Source organism: Centrocercus urophasianus, unplaced genomic scaffold, assembly GCF_019232065.1.
Source record: "Centrocercus urophasianus isolate 14NV4802_14NV808 unplaced genomic scaffold, USGS_Curo_1.0 seq_37, whole genome shotgun sequence".
Lineage (NCBI taxonomy): Eukaryota > Metazoa > Chordata > Aves > Galliformes > Phasianidae > Centrocercus > Centrocercus urophasianus.
Window position 1 is genome coordinate 847,047 of NW_024884944.1, and position 23,972 is coordinate 871,018.

Here is a 23,972-nt window from a genome sequence, read left to right on the forward strand (position 1 = left end):
TACTCATGGTTTGCTAGGAAAGAAAATCACCTACGCTCTTTGCTCTGATATCATCATCAAAGCCATTTATTACAACAGATGGGACTTTTTGCCCAAATACCTTTTGTTATTTAAAAGGCAAATCAGTAGCACTGGCAAAGAGATTATGCTTGCCAAGAGAGCAGGCAGGCGGTCCCCACAGTGACCTCCATGACAAAGCCAATCCCAAGCAAGACAGGGCTCAGACATCTCCTGTCCCCACTTCCATCCTCTCAGCACTGCACAAAGGGATGATTTATCCCAATTTTCCCCCTTTATTTTTTGCTAAACAGTAACCCCAGCACGTGTAAAGCTGATCCACCCTGTGCCTCACACAGCCACAACCGTCAGCAAGGTCCCCTCCTACCACGCAGTGGGAATTAAACAAAGCAAAACAAGAAACCTCCCAACCTTAATCTCACCCTTGCAAAAGCTGGGTGGAGCAAGCGCTCCAGGAAGCCCCCATTCAAAGCCATTCATTAGTCAAGAGCTGTACAAATAATTATCTTTACTGCTGGATGCCACTTCCCCAGCTCACAACCTCAGGGTCCAGGTGGGGACGTCACTCCCCACATCCAGTCATTGCTAGAGGAACACTGGGAGCTTTTTCCCTTCCAACATGCAAACAGCAGCATGCAAACAATAGCCTGGCGTCAGAAGACACAGCTGGGGCAGCCCCAGCCTCGCTGCCATTTGCAATGCTGCAAGGTTTGTTTTCTCCCCATCTCCCAGCCACCAGTGGATCATTCCCTCCTGTAATCCCACCTGGAGCCATCAGCTGGGAGAGGCTCATGGCCCCCCAGCTGTCACTTCACACTTATTCTTTCTCTGGCTTTGACAAAAGGCAAATATATTTCCAGATGTTTCCTACACAGAGCTGGGACCGTGGGCTTAGGCTCATGGGCTCTGGGCTGCCCATTCAGTCAATGGGCTTGACTGCCATGAAGCAGCAAACACCCATGGTTCTCATTCCTATACCTAGTAACCCAAAGCTTACAAGGTATACAAAAAGATTTCGTAAAGCTCTCAATGAAGGAGCAAGCAGATGGATACCACAAGCCATTAGAAATCCATGGCAAAGTTCTTTAGGATGGACAAGAAGTGCAAGCTGACAGAGAGCCCTTGCAGAGAGAAAAGGTTGTCTTCCAGCATTTCCTCCTATTTTCCAGTGCATTTTGAATATTGGATGGATACAAAGAGGACCTTGAAGTCCTTCCCTACTTCTGTTTATCCCTTCCAGTGATGGGAGTGTGTGTAGCACTGCACGACCTCCGCAGGTGGGAGATTTGATCTACCTAAATGGACAACAGCAGGTAATAAGAACAATTAATAAGAGCAAAAGATGCTCTGGAAAGAAAAAGTAGAAATTAGGAAATAGAGTCATACAATGCAATGCTCTGAATGGCTCCACAGGTTGGACTGTATCAGTACAAACCTCAGAAAGAAAGAGCCTAGATGGAAACAAGAGGTTAACTTGGGAGGCACAGGATGAATTTCCAAGGCAGGTCTCACTAGTGCACTGTATCCTCTAAAGCTTATAAATCTATTAACTCTGGACTGCTAAGCTAATTACAGCTGGTTACACTTCCAGCTAATAAAATATTTGTCATGTTTAAGGCACGTGGGAGTTTTTCTTCGGCTTAACCAAATCACCCTGACAATTCCTTGAACTAAAGAGATTCCCAGCAGCATTTTTGCCAGAGGTTGGAAAAAAAAAAAAAAATAAAATCAGATTATGTGCAATGATGAAAAGGAGCTCTCAGGCAGTTTTTCCAGCCATAGTGCACAGCAGCAATGCATGCACAACTCCAGCATCACTCCCCTCAACGACCCAACATCAGGAATAGAGGTGCATGGAAACTGTGGGTTTGAGCACAGTGTGACCCATCAGACACTTGGGTTCCAGAGGGTTCAATATTTTGGCATCGTCCCAACACCAATTTGGCATGATTTGTGCTCATGTCTTGGGGAGCCTGGGAGAATTCAAGTTCACCTTGCTGCTTCTTTGGTTCATCTCTTGGGACACTTCGCAGTACATGTTTAATTCAGCAAAGGAAAAAAAAGCCTTTTGAACACATTTCCTCATCTAAAGGCAGGTTTTTTCCTTCTATCTTTTTTTTTTTTTTTTTTTTCTTCTACCCCTTATTTTTTAATGGACTTAATAAAAGAGGAAATGTATTAGCCAAGTCCAGCCCATGTGCTTTTAATAACTCAATTTAATTAACATCCCCCAAACTGTCTTATTAAAACTAAATTAAATCCTTATTTGAGATCTTTAATAGATCACACAGACTTTGTGCAGAGACAACTGCAGCTGTGGGAGTGCCAGAAAAGAGAGCAGAGCTTTGCTTCACTCACCCTGCAGCCAGAAGAACCACTGCTAACTCACTGGGCAGAAATGGACAGTTGTCTGAAAAGAAGTAAAATTTGGTTCTGCAAGGGATTATGCAGTATAAAGCCTTTCCATGGTGCTTTACAATTATCTAAGGCATGGTTTTACACAATTAAATTGAGAGCATTTGGGTCTGTAACACCATAAAGCAGTGGAAAGCACAGCAGTGACAACAGTGCAGCAAAGTCACAGGCTGCAACAAGTAAGAATATGCTCAATGCAGCAGCTGTGGACACAGAAACAGGGGGGAGGGGGGTGGGAAACAATCTGCTTACCTTTAGAAGGCCTCAGGCATACAGGGATCTCCAGCATGATCCCCTCACCTCCATTGCAAACCCTTAAATGAGGGCTGGGAAGGGGTGGATCCTGGCTGCAGCCCTTCCATCACTCAGTGCATTGCATGCACCTGAGCTGCCCTGTGCTGGCCCTGCCTTCCCCCCATGACTCCTTCACCTCATCACTGCTTCAGGCTGTCACTCACCATTTCCACAACAGGTGCAAATTTCTGTCTCTCCCTTTTCCTGGGGATATCTTTGCTCTTTTACTTGAAAAATGAGGATGTTCATATTAAATAAGAATTGCCTTCAAAAATGCACCATTTTAAAGGCGCCCCACACAGGAAAGAAGTTTGGTTTTGGGTTTTGCTGGAACCAAGATATTCATTTTAACAGCTGATGTGGAGGAGCTGGTGCCATTTGGTGGGGGCTCCAAGGCTTCAGCACCTCACCCCCCATCTCATCTCTCTGTGCCTTTTTCTGTTTACCTTCATTTTTCTCTCGGTTTCCATTCCCTTTTCCATGTTTTTTGTCACTTTGTGTCTAGCTGCCTTTCCCCCTCACCTCACCCAGTTTAGATGCATGTTTGCATACCATGGAACTTCTGGGCCAGTGCTTCTCATCTCATTTTCCCAGCAGCACCTCCAGAGCCAGAGAGCCAATGGAGGCAGCGTCTGCTTTCCATCACACCTGCCAGGCAGGGCTTAGATCTCCTTCAGTTTAAGACATGTCAGTGCATTAAATATATCCAACCAGATTAAAACCATGTTCAGACAAGGCTGGCTTGTGGCCGCTGTGGCCCGGTGGGTTGGAGTTCAAAGGAGCTTGTTGGGGGCGATGGCCTGAGATTGCACAGCCCCTGCTGAGGATGCTTTGGGCAGACAGATGGGTTGAAATCATTCACTGGGGGTTTTAATGATGGGATTTTATTTGGCAACTACCAGCTCTTGTTGACCACTGAGGTGATGCTGAGCGCACATGCTCTGGATGGATGGGGTCGGTAGCAAGGCTCAGCTGCTGTGCTCACTGCAAGAATGTGGAGCTGCCCCAGGGCATCAGAAATGGTGGGAATGGGCTGCCCCAGTGTACAGTATCAGCCTGGGAGATGTCTCAACTAAATGTGGACAGCACTGTGTAAAACAATGGATGCAAAGAGCAGAGAGCTTGGGAGCAGTCAAGAAAGTGGGCTCAAATCCTTTAAATCCAGCTGGCCAAGAGGTCAGCACTCAGAAGGGCTGCAGATTCTCTCTCTGGGGCCAGCAGTGCTCAGTCACAGCCTGTATTCTCTGGGCAGCAGTGGGAAGAGGGTGATTCATCTGCTTGGGAGCCACAAAGACACCCTGTCCCATCAAAATCTGGAGCCTGGGGCACAAGAGGAAGGGCTGCCCACAGGGTTAAAGGCAGATCCAATACACATCTAATAAATGTGTGAGAAGCTCAATAACGTGAGTTAAAATGCCACCATTTCATCATTTTGCTGTAAGAAACAAAGAGCCGGCAGCTGGTCGTTTTGCAATTCTGTTGACCATGATTTTCCAACCCCAGATCCATTCCTGCTGACGTTAGTGGAGTTATATCACCTGGAAAACTGTTCCAAATGTGTCTCAAGCAGCACTGTTTACTGAAGCTTCCTTCATTAACAGTTTCTCTGGTGCAAATCCATGCTGAAACCAGAAAAGACATCTGTGGAAAAATTAAAATAATAATAATAATAATAATAATAATAATAAAAAACCAAAAATGTTTGTGAATGGAAGGGGAAGGAGATTTGAATCATCGGCTGCTGGAAAACTTCTCTCATCTATTTGTTCCTGGGCTTGACATCTCAGGAAAAAAATAAATAAATAAATAAAATACCACTTTCCAAACTCAGAGAAGGGTCTGAAAAGGTTAATCCCAGCAGAGCTCTACCATCAGCCCTTCTGGAAGCTGTGCTCCCGATGGAAAGTGTTCTCACTGGGGCTGGGATTGGAGGAGGGATTAGCCCAGCGCTGTGTTTGTGCTGTGACTCTTTAAAGATGGGAGATAAGGATCCTGTGATAATTGTCTCCGAGCAAGGAAAGACAAATGCTCGTGTCTTGTTTTCTGAATGCTCGTGCAACTTGCAGCAGGAAGTGCTTCAGCCTTTGGGAAAACCCATTTTTCTTATAAATCCATGAGAAGGGGAGGAGAAAACCAGCATGGCACCTCACAGGAGTGGCTCCAGGATAAAAGAAAACCACTGCCTGAAGTGCCGAGCGGCAGTGCAAAATGAATTCATGCAAAGAGCAAACTTCTGTGCAGTAGCTGACGATGTGCAAGTATCCTCATGGGTTTTATTTGTCTTTTCCCTTCCCCCTGTGCATTCCTTCACCCCGAGCATCCTTTTCATCGAGCCGGGTGTCCTCACACGGAGCTCTGCAGTCCTTTCCTCCACAGCAATGTGTGCACCTGGGGGAAAGCAGGGAGACATCAAAGCTGCAGGAGCCTGGCACACAGGAGCTGCGGGCTGCAGATGGCAAATGGCTGAACCCATCTCCAGCTCGAAGAGGAGAGGTTAATGTGGCCATTAATAGATGGGCTCAGGAGATGAGACATTGAAAGGGGAGGGGAGGAGGCACCAACACTGCGTTTGATCCCTCTCTGGCGTTCCCCAAAAGCCACCATATGCCCAGCACCTGATAAACTCTATTTATAAACCTGGAGGAGGAGAAGGCAGGTCGTAAATCTCCCTGCTTTTCTTTTCTCTGTGGATCAAGAGGAAAATTAAAACCACGTGCTCAGTTTCCCAGGGATGCCCCATCCTCCTGCCCACGTGCAGAGGTGGCCGTGGGATCAGCCCACGAGCTGAGGGGTCCACAGCTGGACTCTCCAGCCTTAATGATTCTGTAATTCTATGATTCTCTGATTTCACCCAGGTGAGACACTGAAGTCTCAGGGAGAAGAGATTGTGAACATGTTTTTGTGGGTTTTCATGAAAATCCAAGGCTCTGGGGCCATGAACTTGCTGCTGAAACTTCTTCTCATGGCTCCTATGAGGACCTAATTCCCTTATGTCGTTACCAAAGCTCTGTTACTGGGAAGCAGAAGGCTGATCACTTTTGGTAGGGAGCCAAACCCTGAACTGTAGCAGGCAGGAACAGCAGGAACCACAGTTACCAGCAGGCCTGTGTAACATGCAGTGGAGGTGCTCTCAGATCTGCTAAGGGGTTGAGCTTGCACTGCTCTCTACACTCGTGCCACATTTGGCTGCTGCATCTGAACTGCTGGGCATGAGGGCAGGCACCAGGCAGCCCCAGCAGGCCCAGCAATCAGTGCAGTGCTGTGCAGTACTGGAGCAATGGTGCTAATTCAGACAGAGTCGTCTGATGGGGAAAGCAATGTTCTTTGTGCCATAGCTGTAAGCGAAGGGTCAAAGGCCGCTGCCACCAAATGTGACCCACACGGTTGACCCCTCATGGAGGCTCAGAGCGCATCAAGATGCCAGAAGCCATTGCAGGGGCACTGAGGCGGTGATGCAGGGGATGGGGAGGGAGCAGTGCTCCTCGTCCCCACTGAGCAAGGCGGGGTGAAAGGCGAGCTGTGCCAGTGACCCAAAGGGCAGGGCAGAAGCAGGAGCAGATGTTAAACAGAAGCCTGCAGTGTGGCTGTGGCTAGCAGGAGCCTGCCCTGGAGGAAATGACCCCGCGTAAGATGCATTGTCACTGAGATTTCTTAACACGGGATGGCAGCTAAGTGATTAGGATGAGCTGAGCAGGGCCAGCAGCCGCTAAAAATGCCAACAGGCAGAAAAGATCTGCTCTCGGAACCACTCCACAGTTTGCATAGTATTGGAATTAATTTTTTCCCAATTTTTGCTTTTTTTTTCCCCCATTCCTCTGGCTTTTTGTACTGCGTTGTTCCCTGGGCTGGAAACAGAGAGTGGGAATGCCTCCTGCCAAAAATAAAAACAAAAAACAAAAATCCAACCTATTGATAAGCACTTTTCAATACAATTTTGAAAATGAGGAAACTGAGGCCTGGCATTTGCACTCCCCTTTGGATGAGATGGAGAATTGCAGGCTGGGCTGCTCTGTTCAATCCTGGCCAAAATAATCATGGCTCCCTGAGGACATGTGCAATGTGTGTCTGCCCAGAGCGATGCCACCCAGTGCTGTGCTGTCTGAACCCCTTCGTAACCCAAAGGGAAAACAACAACAGCAAAAAAAAAGAGAGAAATCAAACCAAACAAACCAAGTGGCCAAACTCCCTCCGAAGAGCCTCAGTTCTCACGGCCGGCAGTGACCGGCGGCAGCCAGGAGCCTCCATGCACTGCTCCCCCGCAGGGCTGTCCTGCAAAAAAAAACCTTGGGGTTTTATTTAGCATCATCAGAGCAAAGGAAAAAGGGCATATTTCAAAGCCACAAATCCCACAGGGAGGAGAAACCTGCACTGCCCAGCAGCCCTTCCAGCACGGCTCTAGGTAGCGTGGAGCTGGCGGCTCCCCGAAGGGAGGGAGCCCCACCATGACAGATGCATCCCCTGGGCACCATAAAAGCCAAAGCCGGATAGATTTACATTATCCAAACATCTCACTGCTCCCAAAGCCATCCGGGGGCAATGGAGGGAGGGAGGCTGCTCCGGTGCCCAACTTTTTCCAGCATTCTCCCCCAGTTAAACCCATTGATTACCCCAGGAGAGGGCATGTCATGGGCTCCATGCCCCAAGAAAGCTGCCTGCTTTGCCCAGAGAAATGAGCTCAACACAAGCCAGTGCCTGACTCCAGGGATTCTCCCACTGAATCTGCAGGAACCACACTTTTGGGATAGGATTGTGCATAAAAGGGAAAAAGTAGAAAGAAAAATAAAGAAGAAAAGCAGTAAAACGCAGCCCAGCACTGCACGTTTCCCAAGCTTCCAGCACCAACCATAGCGCAGGGAAACAGCGATCGCTCAATAAATGGGAGCACGATCTCAAGCATTGGGAAAAGCAACATCTGAAGTTTCCAGAAACATCCCACAGCACCTGCGTAATATTTTTTCTTGCTGCCTCCCCCTAATTGCATCCATCTGGGACAGAGGATCTCTTTCAGCGCCGCAGTGCGTGGGCAGGAACCATTGGTTTTTGCCCCATTTTTCTCACAGATCGCATATAAACATGACCTCTTCCCTCTGAGCGGCTCTTAGATGGCACGCTAATGCAAATAGGCTGTATTATTATTCGGGGTCTTTCAGCAGAGCCTTCAGTAAGGAAGTTTTTCTAAAATAGCTGCTTTCCATTCTTGTTTCTTCATTTCTTTTCAGGGGAAAAGAGGAAAGATGCTGGAAGTAGAAAGGAGGGGACGATGTCAGCCCTCCTCCCCCCACAAGAGCAGTGCTGGGGGAAATCACCACGCAACCCCATGCCTGTTTCCCTCCTTATTTCCAGGAGATGCTACAATCTTTGTCAGAAAAACATTTGAAGTTGTATTTCCATGTAATCATAGGGATTTTCCACGGTTCCATATGGATTTAGGTTGGGTTTTTGCCGGATTGCAATTTTCTTTTTGTGTAATTGGACCCCAAAGATACAAAATGTCCCAGTGACTCTGGCTCCTGAAACAGTTTCTAAAGCCGTCCTTTTGCATCTCAGCACCAGCTGATGAAACTGGGGAGAGATTTATCTCCCCACCACGACCCTGCATCGACCGCTTCCTCAACAGTGGGGAGAGGAGATCATTTAGCTGCCATTTCAGTGAAACCTCGTTAAGTGTTTAGAGGGTCCATCTCTCTTAAGTGCTTGCAGGGTCCCTGGGAATGCAATTAGTCATACAGCAATCCTTTGCTGAGCTCACCCTGCATAACAGAGCTGCAGGAGGAGGAAACCTTCCTCTCACCATGGGGTGATGCGACGTGTCCAGGGAACAAGGGCTTGGAGCTCACATCCTGGGTTACAGCTCTGCAGTTACAGCTGGGATGAGAAGTGTTAATGCAAAGTAAAGGGCAGTGGGGCTCATGGATGGTGCACCCATAGCCTCATCCTGACATCCTTTACTCCAGGGGGCCAAGGACCCAGCTGGACCTACTGAAACCACTTGCCAGATGGGGAGCATTTCTGTCACGGCCCTGAAGTCCTGCCCAAAGGTCCCCCAGCATAGCTGGACTTCGGTGTCACTGGTAGGAGTGGGACGGGGCAGGTGGAGACAGGAGGCTCGAGACCAGCAGGCCATTGGAGGACTGAGGTTTCTGCTGTTCGTGTTTCTATTTTTACTCCCTTTATGGTTTTCCAATTTTGAAATTCCACTGAAAAGAAGAAGAAAAAAGCCCTGTCTGGAATTTCTTTCATGCCCCGTTCTCAGCCTGCGTGCGTATTTCCCAACTCATTTGCAAGAGTTGCATTGACTCAGCGGGGACAAGAGCCAGCTCTGGTTTCCATTACCAGTGATTAATGCCAGGGAACATGTTTAGACTCCCAGGGCCTGCACGCTGGTCAGGGCTCGGGGAGTTTTGGTCCCAGCTCTGGTAAAATATCACCGGCTGACAGCAGGGCCTTAGGGCAGAGAACATCCCCTTGCCCTCAGCAAGCTGCAGCCAGCTTGAACCCATGCTTGAACCATTCTCTTCCAATAGGGTCATTCAATTCCATTTAGATTTTTTCATTATACTTTTCTATTTATTCAAATGGCAAAGGCCAGAACTGTTGGCCATTCTCAAATCCTATCTGATGGGGAGATTTTAAGGGAAATAGGGAAAGCTGGGAAATCTCCGGGGCCATGGGATGAAAGCAGCCCTTGCATCCCCTGCACACTGTGCTCTGGGGTATAGGAGCACAACCCTTGTTCCCTCCCACCCAAATTCACAGAGCACCTTGGTGGTGCCAACCATGCTCATAAAGCTATTCCCACATTGGGTTAATTGGATCAGCACCAGGAAGGACCACTGAATTCCTCTCCCAGCAGATGTTCAACTCAGGCTGCATTAAATAAAGAAGTCTCCTCCTGCAGGTAGCGCCGCTGTCAGCGAGGCAGAGCTGCCATTTATCTTCTTGCCGTTGATGGTATAAATCCTTCCCCGGGCTTCTGGCCAAGGCAGCTGCCATTGAGGAGCCTATAGCTGCTCATGGAGTTAATTCCTGCTGCTCTGCCAGCAGACAATGTGGGCTCAAAAGACCAAAGACCCACTGGGTTGCCCCATGTTCCTGGAATAAAACTTCTCTCAGACTCTAATGGAAGAATGAGGTGATCTCAGAGGTGCGTGAGTTATATGGGATGCTTCAGTGCAGGAAAGGTAGAAGAGAGAGCCCCTGTGCCATGCTGGGAGAGCTACGCAGGGTCCAGAGTCTGAATCTGGGAGATCTTTGGGAGGGAATGATGCTGAGGTTTTTCAGAGCTGGTCCAAACAAGTTTTGATTTAATTTGGTTCCCCCGATCCTCAGAAAATTGTTATTTTTCAGCTGAAAGTCAAAGTCCACGCAGTTTGTCTGCCACACAGTTTGTATTTCAGTGTAAGCCCGTGCTGACTTTTCTGTAATGCCAATCCCATAATTTCTATGGAAAACAGTCATCCTTAAGAAAAAAAAAAAAAAAAAAGAAAGAAAGAAAGAAAAAATGATTTATCAGAAATCACGTACTCCAACTAGAAACTTGACTTGAGGACTTGTTGCCTTTTTCAGGAATGCAATTAATGCCCTTCTCAGTCTTTCCTTTCATCCAGCAACTGCAGTGACCAAGGCTCCGAGCATCCTGCGGGGGAGAAGAGAGCATAGTGGGGATGCATTGGTCTGTTTCCCTCCACTTGAGGTCATGAGAACATCCTCCTCCAAACCTGGAAGGCAGTTGGATATTGTCTCCTCCATCTTGATTTTTGAGGCAAGCTTCTTGCTTCCAAGCCTGCCCCTTGTAACCCAAGCAACCAACTCAACCCCAGCACTGTTCTGCTTGTGACAGAGATGGAGTGCCAGCATTACTTCCTTCCAGCCAGGCTCCTAAATAATAACACATGCACATATAACCAGAACTTCCCACCAGCTTCGATGAGACCTCTTGTCTGCTTCCCCCCGTGTCCTTCATGGGGAGAGAGAAAGTGGTGGGAAAGTTTGTTCCCAGGGCACCCAGCTGGCTGCAGCAGCGCCTTCAGGCTTGGAACAATGCTTGGAAGGGAAGATGGGGAAAAAATAGACTGGGATGATAGAGTATGGACTTATCCAAGCAGCAGCAGTGCATAGTTTGCGGTGTCCTGGAGTTATTTCCTACAGAAATCTGGTTTAGGTTATGCAGCCCTACTAACGGACTGAATCTTCACAGTCCTGAGTTCCTTCACTGGACTTCCATTCATTTACCACCAGCTTTTCTGCTACAGGCTTTGCTTTTCCCAAAGGAAATCCGTTAGCCTCTCTCAGTGGTTTTCAAGGGATGTTCCCCAAACCACATTTGCTGGTGGATCTCATCCACTGGAGGACACCACGTCACACACAGATGCACCCCGAGACTGAGTTTTTGCTTTTGTCATCCATCATGGCCCTGTGCTGAGACTTCAAGGATGAGATGGGGACCATGCCTGCCAGACTGCATTTGGATGAGATGGACCTCGTGCAGAATGTGTTTGTCCAGCAGAAGTGGAGAGATGAGTGGTTTGGATCTCTGTGTGCCATCTGAGCATGAGACTGAAAGTAGAGGAACAGCTGAGTTGGGGTACTCCAGTGAGTCTCAGCATTTTGGGGGAAAACAGGGAAGGCAAGACCAGACCTGTCAGCACTTTCATACCTACCAGGACATGAACCACATCTACTGGGTGCTTTCTGAACAAGCTAACACTTGCAGGCCATCTTCATGGCTCATAAAAAGTGCAAACAGAACGCCACCAGCATTTTTTTGCATTCCATCTTCATGCATATCACTAACCCTAAACTCTTTCACACAGCTCCACCAGCACGTCCTCAGTTTTAGGATCCCACTTGGAGTGGCTTTAAGCAGCCTTGCTTTTCCCATATGATATCACCAGCATTCTTCTGTACTCTCAGAAGCATCTGGAAGTTGAGTGCACAGAAGTTGGTTGGTCAAAAACCACAAGTCATTTTTATCCACTACCAGAAAGTTCTGCGTTTATTTCTGTCGTTAGGGCAACTCAAAACGAAGATGTCTGTGGCTTAGAATGACTGAGAAAACTGTCAGCGTGTCTGAAAGTCCACCTGGGAGCAAAGAGAAATGGATGTGGATCCTCAGCAGCACAGGGCTGGAAAGCCATCACCCACCCTGTGCTGCTGCTTCTCCCGTTCCACCTCCTGCTGGTCACCATCAGGACAATATTTGGGGCTAAATGTATCAGATCTTTCTCCTACCCACTCTACTGATCTCATCCAGCCCTTATCTGCTGAGGGCCATGTCCATGCGTGCACACGAGCAGCGAGCTCTGGCTTGCAGTCCCATGCAAACCCATCCGGCGCGTGCATACCAGCTTACGACTGATTTGTATCGGCTTTGCCTGTGTGGTTGAGTGAGTTTGAATCATAAAGCAAATTGTTTATTAAACTAATTTAGCTAAAATGCGCAACTCCTGAAAGCAGCCCACTCTCTACTCCTTCCCCCCCCCCCTCCAAAGCCCATTGCTGATGGTGGGGGAACCAAGTCCTCCAGCTGCCGAGATTTCTAAATCCAGCCATAAAACTTTATTTGTCCTGTTTCTGTTTATCGTTTCCATAAGCTATCCCGGTAGGAATTGCACATTCCTTGTTGCTAATTTTAACAGAGAAGGACTGCACAGATCCCCAGGCTGCAGCTAGGAATGCTCCTATGGAATCACATTGCTTGCTGCCAACACGGGTGACTCTTCCCATCCGGCCCCTGGAGAAGGCACACAAATGGCTTCTTGCTGAGTTGCTGGGTTTGCCTCCTTTTTTGTTTTTCCTTTTTGCGGGTGATCAGGCAGTTGGCACAGCCCCGCCAGCCCTGAGGTTCCTGATGAAACACCACCAACTGCAATGGCAGCTGCGTTGCTCCAGCCTCACATTGCATGGCTGCTGCTGCTGCTCTGGGTGCGTGGGCAAGGACAGCTCAGTGCTCGCTTTGTGCAGCCCACAGAAGGGAAAAGGTGCAAAATGCCTCTTGTTCGTGCTGCAATGCTGCAGTACTGGGGTCTATGAGTGTCCCATTGGCACCAGGTTAAGTTTCCAGCCCAGCAAAACCTTCAGCTGAAAAGAAGCTCAAAAAGCCACACACAGACACACAGACACACACACACACACAAAAAAAAAAGCCCCCAAGTGGTGTGGCAGCCCCTCACATTCCTTTTTGGATTTATGCTGCATCCCCTCTGCCTTTCTCCTCTCCCCTTTGCTGGCACTCAGTGCCTACTTTCGTCAGTGGGGTTTGGATGTGACATGAAACCACTTGGACCTCACACAAGGAACACTGTGACCATAAACATGGGAATAGCAAAAAAATACATATACAGATCACCTGCACCAGGCTCTGAAAATGGGGTTTCTGATGGTGGGGGGAAGGCAAAAGGCCCTTCCTAGCCTCTGAGACCTGCAGCGCACTTAGCAAAGCTCAGCAGGGTTGGTGATGCCAACACCCGCACAGAGACTCCTACAGGAGCAGCTGGGATGGAGAAAAACACAGAAACCTCAAAGAAAATAAAAACAACAAAAAAAAATTGCTCATTGTGGGGATTTTTATATTTCTTTGCATTTCTTGGCATGCCTACCTTGAAGTGATACTGTTCCCCAAAGGAGCCCACTCCCAGCTCCACAACACCTCTGGGGCTGCTTGGGTTTGTGCTCACAGCCCTAGGACTGCTGGTGGTCTGCATGGTGCTGGCTGCCCCAGGTGCTTTCCAGCTGGTAAATGCCAGTGATGGAAACTGGAAACAGTTGGCAGAATTCCCGTGATGGGGCTGGAGCTGCAGCATCATTGGGATGCCAGGAGGGGTGAAAGAGAAGAGGATGGAAGGGAGAAAGGAATAAGACGGCGGCTGAGGAACAGCACAGGGCTGTGCTGGGAGTGCCTGTTCCCGCTGGGGATAATTCAAGCATGAGATGGATTAGAGCATCCCAGCATCACTCCATGAAATAAATCCAAGTCAGCACGACCATGGGCACAGTGGTGAACATCCTGCTCCCCCCCCCCATCCCCAAAAGGATGCTCTGAGCTCAGCGAGCATTCCCACGACACAGATGCAGAATCTGGGGAGCATCCCAGGTGCAGGGCATCCCCCAGAACCCCAGGAAGGTGTTTGGTGCTGGTGGGTGTGCGGCCCCTCCAGCTGCTGCCTCCCTCCAGGCACAATGGCTCATTGTGGGGCCGGCTTTCATGCAGGGCCAGGGAATGGCAGCGCAGGGGAAAGGCCGCCGGAGGAGCCGGAAAGTTGCTGTTGGACGGCGTTCAGAGGCCTCGGCGCAGTGGGAGGGAGCCGGGCGCGGAAAGCAAACAGCGGAAAGTGCTGACTGCAGGGGCGGCCCTGGCACCTCCAGCACCACCTGCAGCAATGCTCGGGGAGAGGGAGGACTGAGGTCCAAATGCTGTGAACTGGCCATAAATCCCCTGATATTCTGGGTGCGTCCCTTGCTGTCCCCAGCGGGCACTGCGGGCTTGGCTGAGCATCGCAGCGTGACTTTCGGGCTCCAGCTCTGCCCTTGCTCCCATCCTTCTCCATGACATTCTCTATATTCTCCCCTTCCATCACCTCCTTACATCTCTGTTTTCCTAGCTCAGAGATTTCTAGAGAGCCCTTCCCTTTGTTCAGTCCTCGCTGATTTCGGTTCCTCTTTCAGTCTCTCTTCTTTCCCTCAAGCACCCATTTCAGATGTCTCATTTCAAGTCAGACACCCAAACCAGGCCGCTTTGCTATTTGGCCTCTATTTCAAGCAGCATTCTCAATGCTTTGTATTTGCTTTTGAGTGCAAAGCTGCCTCCATCCCATCCATCCACAGTGCTGCTGGATGCAGCTCCAGCCAAACCCTGCATCTGAGCGCTGATGAAGAACAGAGTTGAAGTGTTGCTCCATCTGCCAGCCCCAGTGCTGCTGGGGGAGTAGGGGACATACATTGCCCTCTGCAGTTTCCATAGTGAGCAGCCCAGGTGCACAGGGGCTTCCCCAGCAGCCACCAGTGGGTATTTATAGTGCAAGCGCTGAAGTGTGGTCCCCAGGCTGTGCACACCATAGGGGGGACAAGCTTGCTGGGTCAGTGAGTGGCAGTGCTCACCCATCCATCCTTCAGCCCTTCCCCAGACTTCTTGCACGCCTGCAAGCCAAGGCTATAAATGGAGCTGTTATCAATATTCCTCCTCCTGGATTTGTTCACTTGCATCCTGATGCAATGCACACCGATGACTTGTCAGCTCCTCTTGGTGCTCAACCCATCTGATGCCTGCATTTGTGGATGCAATGTCTAATCAATCCACTTCGATGCTCATTTGCCTGAACTCGTGCCACAGCACTGTCCTTGGGGAACTCCCCATCACGTGATCTCAGCCCTATGGATAAGCAGCATCTGCTGGTGTGAAAAACCCCTCCAGTTCCCCAGCCCTGTTAATGAGCATCTTCAGCCCTCTACACCAGTCCCAAACTGACTGCATCGCTTTCCTGAGGACAGTGAGATCCTGAGCCAGAACCCACAGCAAAACCTCATTGGGAAAAAACCATCATGTGAACAAATGCACAATTTTTCAAGATTTAGTGGCGATTCGGGTTGTGAGAGTGCATTGAAATGGTGAATTTGCCCATTGGCCAACAGTGCTGAGCATCTGTGAGGAGAAGGAAGTCAACCCCACATGTCCCATCCTACAGCAGGAGGGAATGTTTGTGTCATCCCCAGGCACTGCTCCCATTTTCACCTGGCCTCGAAAAGCGAAGGCAACGTAAGAGCAAATTCACAAAGCAGCACACTGGGACTGAGCGCTATGAATTATTCTTCTTTTAATTTCACATGGTTTAAAATACAATATGAAATAAGGCTACAGTATATAAAAAACTCTCCAGCAAAATGATGTGCCAGCATCAGCAATTAAAACAAAACCAACCCCTTCCTTCTTTAAGTATTCAATGGAGGAGGGGCATTTTTTGTATCCTTTAAAGAAAACGACAACACAACACACGGACACACACACACATCGCTACATCTCTACGCTACCTCAGCTCAGTTTTTAAAAAGCACCTGCTTTTTCCTTGTTTGTTTTTTTTTGTTCTTTTTTTTTAAAATCTTGCTTTTAAAGTTTTTTTTTTTCCCACTTTTAAAAAATATAAATTATATGAAAATACACGTTGGAAAATAGTCGAACAGCACAATATAACAATCTCTCTCTTTCTTTTTTTTTTCTCTTCTCCTATGTTTATCAGCTTAAAAAAAAAAAAATTCCCATCTGTAAAAACAAAATGTAACAACAAAAAAAAACCCCATTTTTTTTTTTTTTTACAGTTGGGTTTTTTTTTTTTTTTATACTGAGGCAGTTAATTCCTGGAGATATTCCATTATAACATATATGCATACATAGATTTATCATTTATTTAGACCTCTTTGGAATGTAGACAACAGCTCACGGATGTTGGAAAGACCCCACCAGAGAGCAGAGCGCACTGAGGAACCCAACGTTTGTGATGCTCACAGCAACGTGGCAGCCAGGCCCCAAAGCTGTGCAGAAAAGCCCTCCAGAAGACAACGAGGCAGAAAGTGGAGATGCTTCCTGCAGCCTCTGCATTGTTTGGTGCCAACCAGGATTGCTTTGCGGATCCGGCGTTGGTTTGGGAATAGGGGAAGAGGTGAAACTGTGTGATATTTGCTGATTCTCACCGAACCGCTCTCTGGTTTGGTGGGCATGGTGAGGATGGGTTGGGGTTGGACATGGTGACCTCGTGGTCTTTTTGGATCTTAATGATTCTATCACTTCTCCGAAGTGACTTCATGTGTGATCGTGCCTGGAGCTGGATGGTCGTAGTGCGTAAATAAATGGATCTGCACTTGCACACACACGGCTCTGCACTGGTTATAGTCATCATACACAGAGATGGAGGATAGATCTAGGCAGATCTGCTTGCTTTTTTTCCAGCATTTTATATCTCTTACTGGGGCCTCTTTCCCCTGATCTTTGAAATGACTCTTTCTTTGGGAAACGCACCTTAAAAAACCTTTGGGAAAGGAAGGTCACAGCAGTGCAGAGAGCTGCACTCCTCTGGCTGGGGGACAAAGGGGACAAAAGGGACACAGCGGGTGAAGGGGATGTGCCCCAGTTGGTCAGACACCAAAAAACAGCAGATCAGAAGCAGGACAAAGAAAACACTCCAAATCACTGGAAATCTTCCAGAACAAGACAAACCCAAACACAATTCCTGAGTGCCACCTGGATCTGCCAAGGCTGGAGCTCACTGCCATGCAGAGCAGCCAGCAGAGGAGAGAGTCCCATCCCTGGCAGCTCCCTCTCAAACACATCCTGCTGGTTCAGCTTGTGTGTGAGTTCACCAAATTTTCATGGCCGAAAGTCAATGCGCAATTACAAAAGTGGGAGAAAAAAGAAAAAGAAACAAAAACAAATCCTCACATTTCCAGTGTATAAACAGCACACAGCCCTCTCTGGGATGGTCTCTAGAATGGGAATAAAGAGTTGAAGAAAACAGCAAACTGGGAGATGAGGGATTTGGCCTGGTGGAATGATGGAGTTGGTACCCAAAACTCTGACTCCTTCCATCAGAGTGGAATGTTATCCCTGTTTTCTGCTTGAAAAAGGCACTTCAGCTGCAGCAGGGCCAAGCAGGAGGCATTTCCTAAGGCATGGTGTGATGCCACAGGCAGGAGCTCAGCCACGTAGCAGCACGTGGGGCTGGAAGGGGGATTCTGTAAGCAAAGCACGCTTTGCAGTTGCATGCAAGAGAGCAACACCAAAAGCCTAAGAAAATCCTACCGAGTGCTGAAAACCCTACAAAGCTACCATGTCCTGCTGGGATGCCCTTTCACTAATCCACTGCCACCTGGTTCTGTGCCATTTCCTTGCCCCTTTGCCCAGCAGCTGCAGCAACCCTTGGCTCTGCCCCTCGGTGAGCCAGTCCCTGCTGGGTAAAGCTGTCGTGCCTGTTCCCACCCAGGCTCCCCAGTGCCCACATTGCCCTCCCTCCCCTCCAGCTCAGAGCTGCTTTCCCCACCTGCCTTTCACCTCCCAGCAGGCAGTTAGTGAAGGAGTGGGCCACCCCTCCTTTGGTGCACGCACCTTTCACTGTCCTTGCATCCTATTTTCCTTCCTTTCCATCTGTCCCACTACTTTTTGCACATGCTCAGTGGGACAACATGTAGCCCCAACGCTGTGAGCGTACCCAACATCCTCCCTTACCTACACCTCTATCTGCACCCCCTCCACCCGCTCTCCCAAAAGCCACCCTCCTCTTCCTCCTAGCAGTGCCTCTGGGTGGATGCAGCTGCACAAGACACTCAGATGGACGAATAACACACAAAAAAAGCTACTTTTGGTTCAAATGCATAATACTGTCTTTAAAAATAAAATGCCCAACAGCTCTTTGGGGCAAACACCCCAATCCCACAGCCAGACCTGCACGGGCTGTGCCCTGGGGTCACCTCCAGGACTGTTAATTTTTACCACCGAGTCTGCAGTGCCACGCTGAGCCCAGCCCTGCAGGGTCTTTGCCCAGCAGAGTGAGACTCACTCCAGTGCAGGTAAACGGGGTAGAAAAAAATCAGCACACAGGAGCAGCCCCTCAGAACTGATTGTGCTGCTCTCCTGCACTCAGGCAAGCACGAGATGTGTCACCAACCCCACCACCAACAGTCATGAGCTTCATGTTAATCACACCCTGACACGGTTTGCAGATCAGGCTCACAAAGGGCAGTAAAGATCCCATTTGCAAAGGCCAATTTCCTTTCTGCTGGTGCCCATGCTGGTTAAGACATACAGCAATAAAGACGGAGCTGCTCAAAACAGGAAGGAAGAAACATTTCCTTTTGGTTTTCCAATGTTTTCCTGATTTTTTCCCCTCACCAACTTCTGCAATTTTCATTTACATCCAGGGATTTCTCCCCACTCCTCTCCAAAAAATGAGAAAATTCCTGAAGGCACCCAAGTGTTCCTCATAGAATCATAGAATGGCCTGGGTTGAAAAGGACCACAATGATCATCTAGTTTCAGCCCCCCTGCTATGTGCAGGGTCACCAACCACCGGACCAGGCTGCCCAGAGCCACATCCAGCCTGGAGCAAAAACTCCTTTGGAAAAACACAAAAGCCATTTTCACTGCAAAAACCTCGGTAAGCTTTGGAAAGTCACTGCATACACAAGGAGCAGATGGAAGAGAGAGACTTATTTTGAACAGCAACGACAAAAAGGTGCTGTTGGAAATCTCACCCAGCTTTAGCAGCACACAGCAGAGCAGAGAGCAAGGGCTTCAGGATGGGAGCAGAGACCCCCAGCCAGCAGCAGCAGAGCTGAGGCTCCATCACATCCCACCCAAAAAGCACCGACTGCAGCGCTGCCCTTCTCCTGTGGGGTCTACAGAAACCATTTTCTCTTTTTCCTCACTGTGATAAAACTCTGCTGGCATAACAGAAACAAACACACACAATATTGCAATACTGAGACCATCTTAGAGCTTAAGACTATTTAAAAAAAAAAAAATAAAAATACTGGCACAAAATTTAATAAAATAAAATTTTAACAATTTTTTGTTGTTTTTTTTTTAAAAAAAAAGAGTCGTGATCCCTCCTAGAAAAAAAATCTGTCCTTTGTATAAAAGAAGACAATCGACAGAAAGGCGATGCAACAAGAACAACAACAGTTCTTGGGCTTTTTCCTATATTGCCCCTCCCAAAAGCAGGAAGTTTCCCCCACTTTTGTTTTCCCCCCCCCTCTCCCCCCCTCCCCCCCCCAAAAAAAAGCAAGTTTTAAGCCCTCAAATCCTTAGGAATACTGTCATTTCCTCAACTGTCAGTTTGTTGTGCCAATAGCACAAAAGCCAAAGGGTTTGTTAATATTTTTTCTAACCAGTGAGGGATGGGGAGGTTTTTCTGTTTGCTTTTTTTCTTTTTTTTTTCTTTTTTTTTTTTTTCTTTTTTCCTTTTTAAAGTGAGCTACATTGTTCTGGCTTTCTTAAAACTCAGAATCTTACCCAAAGAAACCTGTCCTGGAGCTCTCAGCAAACAAAGGCTCATCCTTCTCCGAACCAAACTTTTAAGGTTATTCCAACCAGAAGTTCGACTCACCCGCCACCCTCTCTCCCAACATCCTCCAAGCATCAAATCTGAGTTGCTCTCTAACAACAAAAAAAAAAATAACGAAAAAAAGCAAAAAAAAAAAAAAGATGAAGTCCCATAAGCTCTTCAGAATTCACTCGTCAGCATCCGGCTTGACGTCCAGCATGGCGTGCAGCTCCTCCGGCGTGTAGCCCAGCAGGCTCTGCAGGTCGCAGACGAAGCGATAGACGTAGCGCTTGCCGGCCGTCTTGTGGATGATGTTCTTGTCATAATAGTAACGCAGACCACGGCTCAGCTTCTCATAGTTCATCTTGGGCTTGTTTTTCCTCTTGCCCCACCGCCTGGCCACCTAGGAGAGGGGTAAGGAGAATCAGAGGGGATGGACGACATAGGGATGAGAGAAGGCTTTCTGGCTTGAATGGGCAGCCCTTGGACACATGAAAACCATTAAAGCTTGGGAAAACCGAAGTGTTCAACAGCAGAGCACAGAGAAGGACTCCATGAGGACACAGAAGTCAGGTAAGGTAACGGATACCCCATACATGGGGAATGGGACAAGGTTTAATGATCGTGGCGATGAAAGCTCAACAGTTGGACTACAAGGTCTCAGTGGTCTATCCCAGTTTTTTACGATGCTATGGCTCTGTGATAATCAATGGGAAGCCTCAACTCTCAGCTGCACACATCTGTCACTGTGCCTTTCTCTACAATGTTTCAGCTTCTCACTAACTCTGAGCATGAGTTATTGCTTCCTACACAACTTCAGCCCAATTTTTAACAAGACTTTAGCTGGGCTTCAATTCACTGCATTCCCCTACAGAAGACCAGAACAACAGGCCTGTCCTAATCTCAACCACGAACGCCCTCAAGCTGTACCAGGGGAGTTTCAGGTTGTATATTAGGAACAATTTATTCTCCAAAAGAGCAGTGCTGCACTGGCACAGCTGCCCAGGGTGTGGGGGGGCTACACCAGAACCATGGGGATGTGGCATGTGGGGAGATGGTCGGTGGGCACGGTGGGGTGGGCTGGGATGGATTGGGATCAGAGAGGTCTTTCCCAACCGTAGTTATTCTGTGATTCTACAAAGGACAAAGATGCAAGTTATCTTAAATATTTCAGCAGTGTTTGGGCTGTGGTACTTTACCTCATCTGGATCAGAAAGTTTGAACTCCCAGCCATCGCCCGTCCAGCTGATGAAGGACTGACAGGATTTGTCAGTGAGCAGCTCCAGCAGGAATTGCCACAGTTGGATGGGTCCACTGCCTGGAAAGACAAAGGAAACACAAAACATCAGTGCCAGCAAATCACAGCCCCTTCCATCCCAGTCCAGGGTGGGGGGGTTCACATGCAAATGGTGCTCACCGCAAAAACAGTAAAACCTTCTGCCAATAAAAAAAGAAAAGCATCAATGGCTGCAGGGTAAGACCTCAGACAATCTGGCAGTTAAATCCTGCAGGTAAAAGAGCTTCCAATCTGCAGTCAGAGCTGAATACTTGCACACTGGAATGCTTCACTCCGAGTTACATAAATAGGATTATTTTTCTGGCACCCAAACAGCCAGCAGTGCTGCCTTGGCACGAGAGCACCACCATCCCCTGTGTGCCAAAAAGCTCCTGGCCATTGCGTGAACTCCGGCAGACTTCTGCTTCCCAACCTTGACTCTTTGCTCTGTGCCTGTTTATGGAGATAAAGGGGACCCAGGTATGAAAATTATTTGGCCTCTCTCCAGGGCGTGTTGCTGCAGCTCACAGAGATGGGCAGGAGCTGCAGGGTTTGGCAGAGCTCTGCTTCCACCAGAGCAGCCGGAGAGGCAAGAGCATCCCTCGCTGTGGATGTTCAGCCTCTCTTTTTATCTCCACGTCTCCCATTTTGGTTTGGGTGCTAATTTTGGCCAACAGCAATTTGTCTCGCGGCGCTGAGCTCAACACACCTAACGAGCAGCAGCTGGTGCACTGCAGGGAGACTGCGGCTTCGCAGCCTGGTTTTGGCTGGATTCATGGTGTGTGTGGAATGATGTAAGAATTATCTCTTCTTTGCAGTTGTGTCCCAATCAAAGGTAGAGGAGAAGCCCTCAAGCCAAAACTCTTTGATGAGCAACTTTAAATGTGGCCACACCCAAAACACTGCGCTTAGCTCTGGGAGAGATTTTGACATGTTGTAAACGGAGCTTAGAAAATCTCAGCAATAATAATGACAATAACAGTCATAAACAGAGCCAGAGGTTAGAGGAAATGATTTATCACCCCTGAAAAACTGTGCAGTCTGGATGAGGATGGCAGGCAGGACGGGGCAAACCCGGTGCTGACAGCAGTGAGCAAAAGCTTCAAGCAGGGAAAAAAAGTTATTTCCTCAGAATAAAGAGATGGAGTGCAGCCTGTTTCCATGAATGACAATGGAGGCTGTCAGAGCTGCGGCTGTGGGATAACGCACGGAGGGAGGAGAGGGGTGTTCCCCCTAATCCACAGCATTTCAAATGACTCAAAGCAGACGGGCTGCTGGCAAGCAGGAAATGACAGAGCTGGCTCTGGGACAGGAGCATCAGGGCTGGGGAATCACTGCGCCCAATCCAGCCCTCCCCAGAGGGGAATCAGAGAGAAATCCCAAGGAATTGCTCCAGGTTTTGTGGGATCTCCTCCCAAACCATGCAGCACAAAGGAGCATCTCATCCCTGCTGTCTCATCTCATCCCCTGTCTCTATCCAGCCCAGGACAAAACAGACGGCTCACTGCATTGCCCCAGACATAAATGAGAAGAAGACGTTTGGTAGAGATGCTGCAGCCCCATGTCCTCAGCAGGAGCTTGCCAAGACACCAAGCCTCTGAGAGGGATGGGGCCAGAGCTGCACTGCATTACCTGCAGCGAAGTGAGGGAGGAAATTCAGATCGCGCCTTCACCTCTCATCTGAAACAGAAAAGCCAAAGCCTGGCCCAAATCAGCCCCACATCTTGAGATCATGGCCCACACCAGGCTTTGTGCACAGGGGAATCACTGTGCAAGTGGGTGCTCCAGGCTGCACGGAGCAGGACAAGTGAGTACAGGAAGGGACCAATTCTCTAGTCCCATCCGACTTTATACCAATGCTTTACACACATAGGAGAGCAACCGGTGCCCAAAGCAGACCAACAGTGCTGGGACACAAAATTGCAGCACAGCCAGATTCACCACGCTGCCTAGACAAAGAAGAACTTTTTACTCCTTCCCCAGAATAAAACACATGGAAAGCTATTGTTTGGATACTAGGTTCTAGGTGACTGCCTTCTAACTACCTGTGTGTGATTTTCAAGGCTTTGGGGACATGATGCAAGAAGTGTCACCATTCCTGAGCCAGGGGCCAGCACAGCTCACGTTCCATGCTTGCCACTCAGCTGCCAGCTGGCACAGGGTGGTGCTGGAAAACCCAGCAGTTTATCACCCACTTGCAGCAAACGAGGTAGGCTCCTTCCTGCAGCACTAGGAGCTGCTCAAATGGTTATTTGGGGATTTTGAAGAAAGCGGTGTCATCCGGCGACTTGTGCCTTGCAAGAGGGATTCCCAAGGTCTATTCCTAGCTGCCCGCAGGACTCGCGTAAAACCCCAAATTCCTCTGTTGTTGGACAAGCAATTATGTCAAGAATGTGTTTACCACACAGCTCGCAGGCATGTCTCAGCTCCTATAAACACACCCTGCCGGAGGGGAAGGAGCAGAGGCCCAGCACATGGGGCACGATGGTGAAGCAAGGCAGGCACTGCACATGGCAGGAATCAAAGCCAGCACGTGTGCAAGCCAGTAGGGCCCAAACAGCATGGGGAGACCACAGGAATAAGGGGAAGAGAAAACACAGGTGCTGGGGAGGACTGTGTATGGTCTACTTGGAAGAAACAGCTGTAATCAGAGCTGAAATTAATTCCTTTTGCACACTTTTCATGCAAAGCAAGGAGCTAAAAGGTTTCTCTGTGACATTCAACTTGTACAGAGATGTCCACCCACCTGCAACACATCCCCAGCACTACTGGGGTGTGACGCTGCTGGGCTTGTCTCTGCGCCCTGCCCCTCGTTGCCTTCCTCTCATCCCCTTCCACTGCAGGAAATACCCACTGAGACATCTGGTCCAGATCACTCTGGACCGCTGGAGTACCCCTGCAGCCCCAAGCATGGGGTGCAAGGACACAAGCCCCCCTTTATGGTG

General features: G+C 48.7%; 1 protein-coding gene across 4 annotated transcripts in view; it reads right to left on the reverse strand.

Annotated features, from left to right (window-relative positions):
- Positions 1-19,483: 19,483 nt before the first annotated feature.
- ETS1 (ETS proto-oncogene 1, transcription factor) overlaps positions 19,484-23,972 on the reverse strand; it is a 64,917-nt gene continuing 60,428 nt past the window's right edge. For all 4 annotated transcript variants that reach the window (XM_042831985.1, XM_042831987.1, XM_042831986.1 and 1 more), the window contains 2 exons: positions 20,951-21,069; positions 19,484-20,154 (listed from right to left, as the gene is read on the reverse strand). In XM_042831985.1, coding sequence (XP_042687919.1) covers positions 19,939-20,154; positions 20,951-21,069 — 335 coding nt within the window. In that variant the 3' untranslated portion in view covers positions 19,484-19,938. The remainder of the gene's footprint in view (positions 20,155-20,950; positions 21,070-23,972) is intronic.